Source organism: Coenobita brevimanus, chromosome 58 (genome assembly GCF_032717465.1).
Source record: "Coenobita brevimanus isolate Jiangsu-jjx chromosome 58, ASM3271746v2, whole genome shotgun sequence".
Taxonomy (NCBI): Eukaryota; Metazoa; Arthropoda; class Malacostraca; order Decapoda; family Coenobitidae; genus Coenobita; species Coenobita brevimanus.
Genome location: NC_137011.1, coordinates 25,575,873 through 25,589,176, shown reverse-complemented (window position 1 = coordinate 25,589,176; position 13,304 = coordinate 25,575,873). Strand labels below are relative to the sequence as shown.

Below are 13,304 nucleotides of genomic sequence, written 5' to 3'. Positions count from 1 at the left end.
CCGTATTCCCATTCTCTCATCCTTTCACCTTTCCATTTAGTTTCAGTCAATCCACATATATCCACTTTTGCATCCTCAAGCACCTGGACAATCTCTCTCTTTCACTTCATCATTCACTCCTCTCACATTCCACGTTCCTACTCTCAGAATGTCCTTTGTCCGTTCCTTAGTCGTCAACGTATGGTCCGTCCGGGTCCGAGGCGCTTTATTTGCTTTTTTAGTTAGTTCTTTTTACGGGGTGGGGCACTAACCCACCACCAACCCTTTTAGTCGCCTCGTACGACAAGCAGGGATACTGGGGGAGTATTCTTGAAACCCCCCTACCCCCAGGGGTTTATAAGTGCCTAACTAAAAAGTGGATTGATATAGCAAATACTTTCGTCAAACAGCACATTTTTCCATTTCACTAAATCTGGTGCTCCAAAATCACTGAGGGTCATGTGCAATGTCCAAGTCTGAATCGCTAAGAGGCCCCTGCCAAATCACCTGGGTCATAGGGCATTCACCTCGCTTGAAATGATTTGGACTGTATTATCCAAACTTCTTGTCACCACATTTCCAAGGGTATTTTATGGCTGTTAATGTTATTTCATTATTATAAACAGTGATATTATCTAAACGCCTTTAACTTTTACGTAGCCCAGATTGTCGTTCTATCGCAGAATCATTCACGTACCTGAGTGACAGATTAAACTATGCTACAGCTTTATATCCTTTCCATAGCACTCCTTCATGACTGCCATCATTTTATAATGCTAATCTACTGCTGCATCTTAGGATACAAGATGGAGAGATGACAGTTGTAGACCAAGTCAGAGTAAAGTATATAGACATACAGGTATATTTAAAGCTCCTTTTCTACTCTGAAGTCAGTTATGAGGATAGTCCAATATCTGCATGATCAAGGGATGAATTTGTATTGATGAACAGCTATTACTGAAGCTAAATTTTTCCAAAAGGGAAAGAGAACTTTTTAAATTATCCAATATATATTTTGTGATTCCCTAGCCAATTAAAGATATGGATAAAGTTTACATCACACTTGTTGCTCTCCACCCACATGAGGATATTTAAGCATTACAGATCATCTTCTAGCATGCAGGGGAAAACTGAGACTTTGTAGAAATTGACTACGTGCATCACTGATCTTCGTGCAATCAGTATGCATAAAGCCACCAATTCTACTTGTATATGGTGCAAAAACTACAGTTCCTAATTTTGTCAGGGCATTCATAAGATTTGTTTCTGAATCTGGGCTGCAGTTTTTGTATTCTCTCTCTCTCTCTCTCTCTCTCTCTCTCTCTCTCTCTCTCTCTCTCTCTCTCTCTCTCTCTCCAGGCTGTCCCAGAGGCCTCGCTTGGTGGTGTCGAGAGTGGTAATTGCTACCGAAAAGACTGCTGTGATAGATGACCCTGACCATCCTGGGGAAAAGAAGATTGTCGGTTTCAATGCTGAGAATGAGCTCATCGAAACCATCGCTAAAGCCATGAATTTTACGTAATAGGAATGATGTTTTCATTATTACCACCTGTAATTATATAAATCATGAAGATGATTCTTATTGGATAAATAACTGATACATAAATAATAACGCCTTATTGAAGGTAAATTTTGAATACGTTAATTTTTTTTTTTAGTAATGTCAGTATCTCTGTCATGTGATTTTATTCATCATGTAAAAGACGCCTCTTAGTGAATGAGATAAAAATCATATGACATTAACCCCTTCAGTATCGGGTCAAGTAGGGCTAATTTTGGGCTCATGCACTTCTCATGGGACAGAAGAGGATTGGAAGAATAAGTATTCTGTGGTATCTACGGCGATTTTCTTAAGTTTAGGATTATTTGAAGTATAAAATGAAGTGGGATGATACTGATGAGTTTGTCCTCCATTTCAGAATCAAGTACGTTGCTCCCCCTGATGGTCAATGGGGATATTTAGATGATAATGGATTTTGGACGGGCATGATTGGGATGGTGTATAGAGAGGTGGGTTATCCTAGTCCTAGAATTACAACCATTAGCTCTGTTATGCTGCCTCCACCCTTTGTCACATCTAATGAAGCTCTGTCAAAGGTCACCAGATGTCAGGATTATGTGGTCTTTAGTTTTTTGTTACAGAGAGAGAATATGTCTTATCTTGTCTGGTCGATGGGAGAGAGAGAATAAATGTTGGTATTATAGAGGAACGCGAGGGTAGGCCGTTTCTGTTCCGTTATTGAAAGTGAAGGTGAGGTGATGAATAGGCAGATTAGGGTCGATGGAGTTTTATTTTCAGACAGTTCTTTGACTTAAATATTAAAGATCTTGACACGACTCAAGTATTGTCAGGAGGCAGTTTGTGCTAGCTGCCGCCTTCCCACTCTTTCCCTAGCCCCTATTCTTCATGTCCAACCAGCTGTTCCTGGTTCTCTCCCCCTCTGCTACTGAATATCGCTCTCTGGAGATATCTCTGGTTCTCTGATTCTCCTACATGTGATTTCATCCTTATATCATCCCTCTGACTTCTGGCTAAGAGTGTGGGCGTACGTGTGTGTGTGTGTGTGTGTGTGTGTGTGTGTGTGTGTGTGTGTGTGTGTGTGTGTGTGTGTGTGTGTGTGCGTGTGTATGGTCTCGCACACTTCCTACATGTGAATGGCAAGCTTCCATCTGGTCATCCTGTGTTTGGAATACTTGAGTGTCTGGCTACGGGGATATGCAGTATTAATGCAAGGCAACTGCATGACTAAAAAGTTGAAGAGCTCTACGTGACCCATGCATTGTCAGGAGGCAGTTTGTGCTAGCTGCCGCCTTCCCCCCCCCCCTCTCTCTCTCTCTAGCTACTACTCACTTTGTCCCTCCTCTTTCCCCGGCTGTCTTTGGTTCTCTCTTCTTTTCCTACTGACTATTGCTCTCAGGGGATCTCTCTGGTTCTCTGATTCTCCATCATGTGATTTCGGACTTATATACCCCTCTGATTTCTGGCTAAGTGTGTGGATGTACGTGTGCATACGTATATGCGTGTGTGTATGTAGGGTCTTGCACACTTCTGACACATGAACGACTTCCATCCGGTCATCCTGCGTTTGAATACTTAAGTGTCTGGCTACGGGAGAATGTATCTAACCTCTTCCTGGAGAACTCAGACATCACTATTTGTCTATTCCACACTAATGCCTATAGCTATATAGTTATATAGTTACATATTACATATTGTGTCATAACATAAAATATTAATGCCTACATATCGCTCGGTCACGCCAAACTGTCGTACCCACGACGTCTGTCTATATTACATTTGTACAAAGCATATAGTAACATGGTACACTGATATGAGTACTGTATATTAAACAAACATTCATGGTATTCATCATAATACTGTAGTGACATAATAACATTGTAGAAACATAATATAATTATATTAGTGACATATTGCAGTAGCTTAATTGTGTATGTATAACAGACATTTACATATATTTAAACAATGGTAATATGATAGTCATTCAATGGCAAGTCTACACTGGTCAATTGTATCAAGAATCGGCATTATGGAATGTACTTGCTATTTATGAGATATATTACTATTGTTATATAAAACTGATACATGTATAACCCATGAGTTTAAATATATATGCACGATATATGTGACCCCATAAATTCTTTCTTTTCCTCTTTTCTTTTGTATATGTAAATTATATTTACATTATTTACATAATATACAAATGTACAACTTTCAGTGGATGTTGGAGTGGCCCTGGTGAGAGAGGATAGTGTTTGGAAACTCCCTGTACTGTTGTTTGCAGATGACACTGTGTTGTTGAGTGAAGACGAAGGGGAGCTGCAAGGCTTGGCGGATGAGTTTGGGAGAGTGTGTAAGAAACGGAATCTAAAGGTGAATGTAGGGAAGAGTAAATTGATGGTCTTTGAGGGAGGTGAAGTCAATGAATGTACAGCGAGGTTGAATGGTCAGGAATTGGAAAATGTGAGTACGTGTAAGTACTTGGGTTGTGTGATGAGTAAGGATGGAGGTCTGGAGGGTGAAGTGCTTGAAAGTGTACAGCAGGGAAGAAAGGTTGCTGGTTCTTTGAAAGTAGTGATAAGAAACAGGGAAGTGAGCATGGAAGTGAATAAGTTACTACATGACAGTATTGTGATACCAACTCTAACGTATGGAAGTGAAGCTTGGACGTTGTTGGAAGGACACAAGTCAAGAGTGAGAGCAGTGGAAATGAGTTATTTAAGAGGAGCTGTGGAGTCACATGGAGAGACAGGCTGACGAATGAGGATATAAAGGAGCGTTATGGTGTGGATGTGGATGTGATAGGAAGCATTATGAGGAATACACTGAGGTGGTTTGGCCATGTGGAGAGGATGGAAGGTGAAAGACTGACAAAGAGAGTGTATGTGAGTGAGGTGAAAGGGGGAAGAGGGAGGAGGAGGCCGAGGATGAGATGGAGAGATGGGATGGAGAGGTATATGAGAGAGGGAGGTGTGAGTTGGGAGCAGGGCAGTGAAATGGCGGGGGAAAGGGCGACTTGGAGGCAATTTGTTTGTGGCCACCCCGAACGGGATTGAGGCATCTGACAATAGATAGATAGATAGACAACTTTCAGTCAGTAGGTCTCACTTGAATGCTTACTGCACTTCCCCCAGTGAATAATGATTCTGAGTTTGCAATCCTAACTTGCTTTCTGTGCATGGCCAATAGCAATATGGCAAATATGATGGAGAAGATTTTAAAGACAGCTGGAGCTGGGGCTGGGCTATACACATAAAATGGATTAAACATGCTCATTCTACATTCTTCCTAGGGCTTCATTGTCTGATTGATCAATTGCATGGTTTTAAACTTAGGTGAAGTCAACTTAATATGTCTACTTATGTTTAAATTCATCTTAGCTAGTGGTTGGAAGTGCTTATGAGTGTGACTGGGGATGGCTTAGTGGGTTTTCGTAGCTAATATGGACAAAGATGGTTTAAGTGCAGCACAACAGTCAGATGCTATGTATAGACCTGATGCTGAAGCATGAGACGGTGGCGTATCTGGACAAATTACGAGGACTGATGTGTTATGAGCGAAGTAGAAGATCTGTGAATGACCGATGCGTTGATGATGGGTTAGTTTATCTGGAGCAAATGTGAAGTTGCAATGCTGATGAATGTCATGGTTTCTTATGACAGCCATTTCACAAAGGACTGTTCCAGCTGGCTGGAACGTGAAGATGTAAGCAGGACATGGTGAAAAGCATGTAATGATGTGCGACATTTATATTCAACTGTTGATTCAGTAGCGAAAGTGAGAGTGTCCTGTTTCTTAGAGACCGTGATGAATTATGTGTTAGTGTTGATGGTGACCAATGTGTCATCATTCTTGGAAGGGAAAGGGTATATTTGACAGACTGTGGACAAATCATCTGTTATGAATGGTACATGAACTACTATTGATGTCAGTGTAAGAGTTGCTTCCAATTATGGGTAGTATAGCATGAGATTCTTTTCCTCAAACAACGGCTTCAAACCATGTTTATGTATGCCTTGACTGATTATTTGACACAAATCGTTAATTGGCAGTAAGCTAATGGTGATCTTGCCATTACCAACATTGGCAATACCTTTCATAAAAGCTTGATATTGAGACCTGGTTTTGTCTAACTGAAGTATTATAATGTCACTATGTTCCATGACCAGTGAGAAGTGTTGGAAAAGTGTCATATTCCCTTCCAGTGCTTGTATTTTCTCCACACATTCTTTAGTTGTTGTTTTTTTCTGCCTTTCTGAGATATTTTATGATCGTCACAATTGGAGCGTTCTGTGTATCAGCTAGCTTCTATTGTCATGTCATGATTTGAACAATCCTGTTAAATTTGTTGTTTATTTTTTCAAGATGTTTTTCTGTAGCCAATCCAAAAATGTTACCTAGAATTTCTCCACGTTGATTGAACAAACCTCGTCTGTCCCGTGTAAGTATCCTCCTACTTTCTCTATACTCATTTCAAAGCCAAGGGTGGCTGTTGTGTAAATGTACGCATCGACCTATCTTGCTCTTGTGTTCCTGAACTTGATTCTTCTGAATTCTCTACCCTCTGGCTTAGGCTCTCCTGCCATTTTCTGACTAAATATATCTGTGCAGTTTACTTATCTCCTAATTCCACTGACTATAAAAAATTCCTCAACTATCTTACTTCTGCGATGGAACACATTCTATCCATTTCTTCTTTCACCGAAATCTCCAATCTAGGAGATTTCAACACTTACAACCATCTTCTGGCTCTCCTGTCCTTCCACTGATCCACCTGGTGAACAAGCCTACATCTCTTCTATCCTAATGACCTAGAGCAGCTTGTACAGCACCCTACCCATATCCCTGACCGTTTTGGAGAGAGCTGCAACATACTTGACCTCTTTCTTACAACTAATCTTTCTGCTTACACTGTTTATCTTTTCTCTCCATTGGGCTCCTTCAATCATAACCTTGTTACCTCAACCTGTCCTATCGTTCTGGTACAGTCTGTGGACTCTCCAAAGAAACGTCGTCTGTGGCACTTTGGAGCTGCTGATTGGGAGGCCCTCAGGCAGTACTTCTTTGATTTTCCCTGGAATGATTATTGCTCTCATGGCCGGGAGCCATCTGAGTGTGCCTTGCACATTATGGAGGTTATTCTATCGGGCATGGAAGCATACATTCCCTTCTCATACCCTTTGACTAATGCAAGAAAACTTTGGTTTAGTCACGCTTGTTCTAATGCTGTCCACAACAAGGAGAGAGCCTATAAAAGGTACCAGAGCCAACCCACCCCTGAATCACATCTTTTTTTATGTTTCTGCCCAGAATCATGTGAAGTCTGTTCCTTGCTCTGCTGAAAATAATTTCATCTGAACTAAATGCTCTCAACTCTCCAACTCGAATTCTTCCCGCTCCTTCTGGCACAATGCCAAAAACCTTTCTAACAACTTTACCTCATCATTCTTCCCTCCTCTTTTCTACTCTGATGGTTCTGTATCTATTTCTTCTACTGATAAAGCAGATCTCTTCGCTCAGACTTTCTCCTCCAATTCCACCTTAGACGATTCCGGTGCTGTTCCTCCATCACTTCTCCCCACTGACTTCCTCCTAGCTAACATTAAAATTTCTTCTGCTGATATATTTTCTGCCATCACTGTCCTCAGTATTAACAAGGCATATGGGCCTGATGGAGTTCCTCTGTCGATAGTGTGGTCGTTATTTATCGTAGTTGGATCATTATTACTGCTTGCCACCAGGCTTGATACTTTATTTTAATCTCACTAACGTGTTTTGTCGTTGTTCACTGCTGTCACTAATCCCGATAGCATATTTTAATCTCACTAATGTATTTTATCATCGTTCACCGCTGTCACCAATCTTAATAGCGTGGTCGTAAGTACTTGTAGGGAGATAGGAAGTCAATTATGGATCGTTAAGTTCAGCTTGAATAAAGTAGTGAGACTTAGTGTTAAGAAGGTGAATTACAGCACTCTTAGGTTATGAAGTTTATTGCACATTTATATTAATATTGGGTTACAGCTTAACGGAGCGTGACCCTAGTGTCGGACCTTCTCTCTAGCCCCTCTCTCCCATTTCTCTCTCTAACCCCTTCTCACTCTATCTGACCCTTGTGTTAACGGGCCTTCTCTCCAACTCTTGCTCTGAAGGGAAGCTCTGCGACATTATATACAGCTTGGAGAGGATGTGTGTGTCTGGTATATTTCGTTTCACGTGGACTTACCGACTAGGGGTGGTTACTCCATGTGTTTGAATACGTCATGAAATTCTTTGTCGTCTGGACTACGAGGAAGTTTGAAATACATCATATGGTTAACCCGTCATGTCCCGAGCACTTTTGCACCTCCGACACCCCCCAGTCCCGACCATTTTTGGAAAAAAATTTTTTTGGCCAAAACTTCCGCTTTAATAGAGAAACAAAGGAAAATCACAAAGAAAGTGCTTACCATGGTCCGCAACTGGTCAGAACAGGTGAGGTCCCCCGCACCAGGTATCGTATTCTATCATTGACGTGTGAGGCGCTCACGTTTTCTATGGTAGGTAATTTTGGGAGAAACAACAAACAACACCTCTACATTTATAGAATTTGAACTAATAAACAATAAGAAAAACAATATAATGGATTTCAATGACATATACATGAAAAATAAGCATTGTACCTTCACGCGAGCATAGCGAGTTTGGTCCGATTTGTAAAATGCTACGTGCAAAGTTTCTTGTTTCAGTCAAAATATCATTTTTGCCACTTGTATACTACTGTTTCAATGCCATTTTACCATTTTGTACTGCATGTAAATGTTTTCAGCTGTTTTCATTCATTACGATGACATGTAGCATAAGTATAGAGCACATATGCATGCTCAGTGAACTCGCTACGACTCGTATTTCAACGTACAACATTGTTTTATCACTTTCATAATATTTTTTTATTTACATTGAACCTTTCCTCCACCATTGTAAACGTTTTCAAATATTTACATTCATTACGAGGGCATTTAGCGAAATGCTAGCGCATATTCTCGTAGCAAGCACACTCTCTAACACTCGTGTTTCCACTTTTACTTTATTTCTTCAATCCCAATATACTTTACCACTTACCTTACACCCATTTACACCCTATTCTGCACTATACATATTTACTGGCATTATTTATTCTAGTGAGCATCAGAATATCGCATGAAAATACCCTCGCAATGAATGTTTCGACCAACATAATACTCATACACTTACATACTAATATTCCACTTATATTACATCCGTGTTCACTTGTAGACTCCTATTTACATATTTACAGGCCTTATTTATTCCACTGAGCGTCTGAATATTGCATCAAAATACCCTCGCAAGGTATGTTTCCACTTAGATAATATTCAAACACTTACATAATAATTTTCCACTTATATTACACCCGTTTCCACTTCCATACTACTATTTACAGATCTATGGGCCTTATAATTACACTGAGCGTCTGTTTGTCGCATTTATTTCAGAGTATCAGCGTCTTATCGCATTCACACCTCATCAGAAGTGCAGGAACGTGTGAAACTCACTGAAACATGGGTGAATACACAGACCCACGTCACGCTGAATGCACTCATAGCAGGTGTCCTTTCTCTGAGTGGTGGGTCTCACCCGGGAATTGCTACACACGTGACACCTACACTGGGGCCTAGGTCTATTTGCCTGGGGAGGTATAGGAGCGGGGAAATGGCGGTCGGATAATCTCAGTGGAGGGTGGGCACCTAGGGCTGTGCAGGTGCGGTGTTGGGGCTTTTCAACCACATACCTTGCAACAATCTCTCGTGTCAGCTCCCTCACAAACCCTTCAAAGGTTTCCTGAACTCCTGTTCTCATGGCGTGAAGGTGGAGGCAATTCAGGGCAATAATGTCAAGCATGTGAATGAATAGTTTTTTGTACCACTTCATCGTGGTCCTGGCACACTCGACAGTGGATATCATGGAGTATGACTGGTCCACCAGGTGCACGTTGATATTATAATGAAGCACACACTCAGGTTTCCATATGTGGCGCCTGTTCTCGCTTCGATAATCTACCGACTCTGTACAGTGCATCAAGGGGCGGTGAACCGTGGACAAGAGGCGGACTTCTCTATAGTGGTTCCACACTGTTACAAGGATATTGTTGGCCTGGAAGAAGACCACCTCATTTCTGTCAAGTTTCTGCCCCACCTTGACCTTGTGACGCCGGTTCACCTTGACGGTCCCACAGATCCCCGTGTCATACCTGTGTAGATAACGAGCGAGAAGAGGGCTAGTGTACCAATTGTCAAGGTAAAGGACGTGACCACGATGAAGATAGTCTTCTATCATTGTCTTTACCACCGCTCCAGACAGACCAATACTCCGATCTTCTATTATGTCTGTCTGTGCACCGGTGTACAAGACTATGTCTTGCACATACCCAGTCCTGCAGTCACACATAAACAAAGAGCTTGAACTCAAAACGGTGCCTTTTGCTAGGTATGTACTGCCGAAATGAAATATTGCCTCTTCACAGCATGAGACTCTCGTCTATGACGAGGTCTCTATAGGGATAAAATGAGGAACAAAATGTCTGCCTTAGGTGATCAAAAACCAACCTAATTCGCCTCATCTTATCTGTGTCATTAGCATTTGCAGGATCATCAGCATCATAGAAATGGAGGTGGCTTAGAATTTGCTGAAACTGATTACGGCTCATTACTTGGCCAAATATTGATGTAAGCATAATAGGGTCCCTTGTCCAGTATGCAGGAATTCGGTTCTTTTGTACAATACCCATCAACAGTACCAGGGCCAAAAACAAACACATTTCTGGAAGGGAGACTGATAATCATATAGGAAAGAATGCCTGCTCCTTGTGCCTTGTCTTTCACTCTCATGGCGTTGGCTGGTAGCAAACTGGTTTGTTTGATCCACTATTTCCTCAACAAAACTCTCACTGAAGAAAAGGTGGAAAAAATCCAGCCTGGTAGAATTAGGGTGAATACCGGGAGCAATACAGCCAGCACACCCCTGCTCAGTGAGTGGGTGAATGAGGGGAGTAAAATCCTTCCCATCCTCCCAATTCCATGCCACAAATTCCTCGTCCCGATCGTCCCCATCGTCGCCTTCATCGGGGTGGGGAGGAGATGATGGTGGGGGAGGTTAAGGAGGAGGAGTGGGCTTCCCCACTCGCACTCATCTTCCCTCGGCCTTTACCCTTCCCCTTTTCCTTACCCTTACAGGCTTGGGGAACATCAGGGGATGCTGGGGAGGAAGCCCGGGAATATTGGGGAGCATAAGACGTGCTGGCGAGTGGCTCCTCCTCACCTCCCTTCTCCATCACCACACCACGTGATTCACCATCCACCCTCACTGCCCCACGTGATACGCCCCGCTCCCTCACACCACCACGTGAGAGCGATGACTCACTCCCGCCACTCTCATTTTTCACACTCCTCCCAACACTTTCCCTTTTACTCCCCACTCCCTCAACGCCATTTCCACCATCCCCAAACAAAACACTAGGCCCATACCTGTTAGAACGATGTGGTGTGCGCTCTGGGCCGCGATGAGTGATTACCTCACAGCCGTACCACATGGCAGCACGTTCCACGGCTATGTCCTCGTTCTCGTCCTCATCCTCGTCCTCGAAATCGGGCTCCACATCACGTAGGGGCTGGCTAGAGAATCTTGCACATTGTTATTGTGCAGACTGACCCTCTCCTGCAGCACGATAAGCCACGTAGCGCCGCTTCCTGGGGGACAGGACTTCCTCATCAGTGCTGCTGCTTTCCACATCCTCTGGTTGGACATAATCTTTGTCCATCTCCTCATCATCGAGTGGCGAATCACTCTCGCCGGTAAAGGCATCCAGGGCAGCTTGAATTTCCTCCTCCGAGAGACCTCTATGCGCCATATCTGAGCAGGACCGTTGCTAACAGGTGAGTGACCGAGCTGCAGGTGAGTGCGGGTCGTGCGGGGTCGCCGAGTGTCCCCGCCTGGTGGCAGGTAGGGGAAGGTTGTGCGATGCTACGTACCGAAAATTTCTCACGGATTTTGAAAATTGTGGAAATTATGCATCTTGCAGTTGCAAAACGTACCAGTACGTCGACGGGACTGGCAAATGCAAAATGTTGCAACGTATCCATACGTTGATGGGATGTCTCGGGTTAAGGATTCTTGATGGTCTGGGACAACAGGATTGTGGATTTACTTTATGTGAATTGACATTCCTAGTGAGAAGCTGTGTACATCTCCAACAGACACTACATCCTGTACATTGTGTTTATGAGATGTATACTAATGTCTATATAATCTCTACCTATCGCTTGGTCACGCGAGACTGGAGTACCATCGACAGTAAATATTGTCATAACATACTAATGCATACTAGATACACATTATAATTAACTTATAAGCTAATTAAGTGAAATATATAATATTGTAAAAGTTACATTATTGTATGAATAGTATATAATTGCAGTTACATTGTGTTTATGCTATTGTAGTTGCATCATTTTAATGCAACTGTTACGCAAGTGTGACTGTAATATAACATTGTGTTACTGCACCTGTTACATAATTGTGTTGGTCATAAAATATTAGTTACATCTTGTTAATGCAACTGTTACATAATTGTGTTGACCATAAAATTTTAGTTACAGCTTGTTAATGCAAGTGTTACATAATGTGGTTGCAACAAATTGTAGTTACATAAATGTGGTAATTGTAACATGATTGCAGTGATGCTATCGTTTGTAGTTACATTTTTGTAGCAATTGTAATATAATCGCATTAATGTAAGGTAATGCAAGCACTTGTAGTTACATGATTATAGCAATTGTAACAAAACTGAAGGAATCACAAGTGTGGTCACTGTAGCTATATAAATAATACAGATGTATATAACTAATACAATAGTAGCAATGCAGTCATTATCATGAATCATCCATATTTGATGTAATTGTTCGAGACACCATAGGTGTATTGGCTTAGTTATGTGAGACACCACAGGTGTATTATCTCAGTTATTTTGCACAGTTTATTTGAGACACCATGAGTGTATTGGCATAATTATGTTGCACAGTTTATATTTAAATTAAAATGATAATATATCTAACCCCATATTTTGTTATCTTATATAAAATTAGGTAAATTATATTTAAAATATGTACAGTATTCACTTAGTTTCATTTGTACTACACATCACGTGATACTATAGTCCTCCAAAGGTTGTTAAGTCAGCTTGATATGTTTGCTCATTTTTAAATTCATCTTTAGGTATGGGTTGCAAGTACTAATGAGTGTGGTTGAGTATAGCACACTGTTGCTAGCTCCATTTGTGTCAGTCATTTTCACTTGATTTTCCTTGTCACTGTAATATGAAAGGTACATGTGTACTTATATTCTGATTCCCTGGTTTTACTAGATTTCCATATGTATGCATTATATGTTCATGTAAGGATATATATTGTCTATCACTGTATATATATGTAAGGCTGTATGTAAATGAAGTAGTACTATTAGGTTAATAGAGTAAATGTTCGACTCACTGATATCAATTGTGATGGGAATACTTGCTAGGATGCTACTGATGATGACAGTGATGATGGCTGAAAGGTGTTGATAGAGTTTGATTGTTGTAGGTCAGAGTCCTGCTATGACTGCATCAGCCCTCTGTGTCATCACTGGGATAGGCAGACAGGCTGGCAGGCAGGCAGGTGCAGGATGGCAGGATGGTGTTGTCAGGCACTCGGACTGATTGACAATCTTAGCAAATGATGACACTGCTGACCTGCTGCCTCACTGTGGTAATGGT

At 41.7% G+C, this 13,304-nt stretch overlaps 1 protein-coding gene across 1 annotated transcript in view; it reads left to right on the top strand.

Annotated features, from left to right (window-relative positions):
* The window catches only part of LOC145402696 (putative glutamate receptor), a 68,284-nt gene that overhangs the window by 31,798 nt on the left and 23,182 nt on the right, over positions 1–13,304 (top strand). The window contains exons 5-6 of the mRNA XM_080274668.1: positions 1,339–1,497; positions 1,899–1,989. Of these exons, the coding sequence (XP_080130794.1) occupies positions 1,339–1,497; positions 1,899–1,989 (250 nt within the window). The remainder of the gene's footprint in view (positions 1–1,338; positions 1,498–1,898; positions 1,990–13,304) is intronic.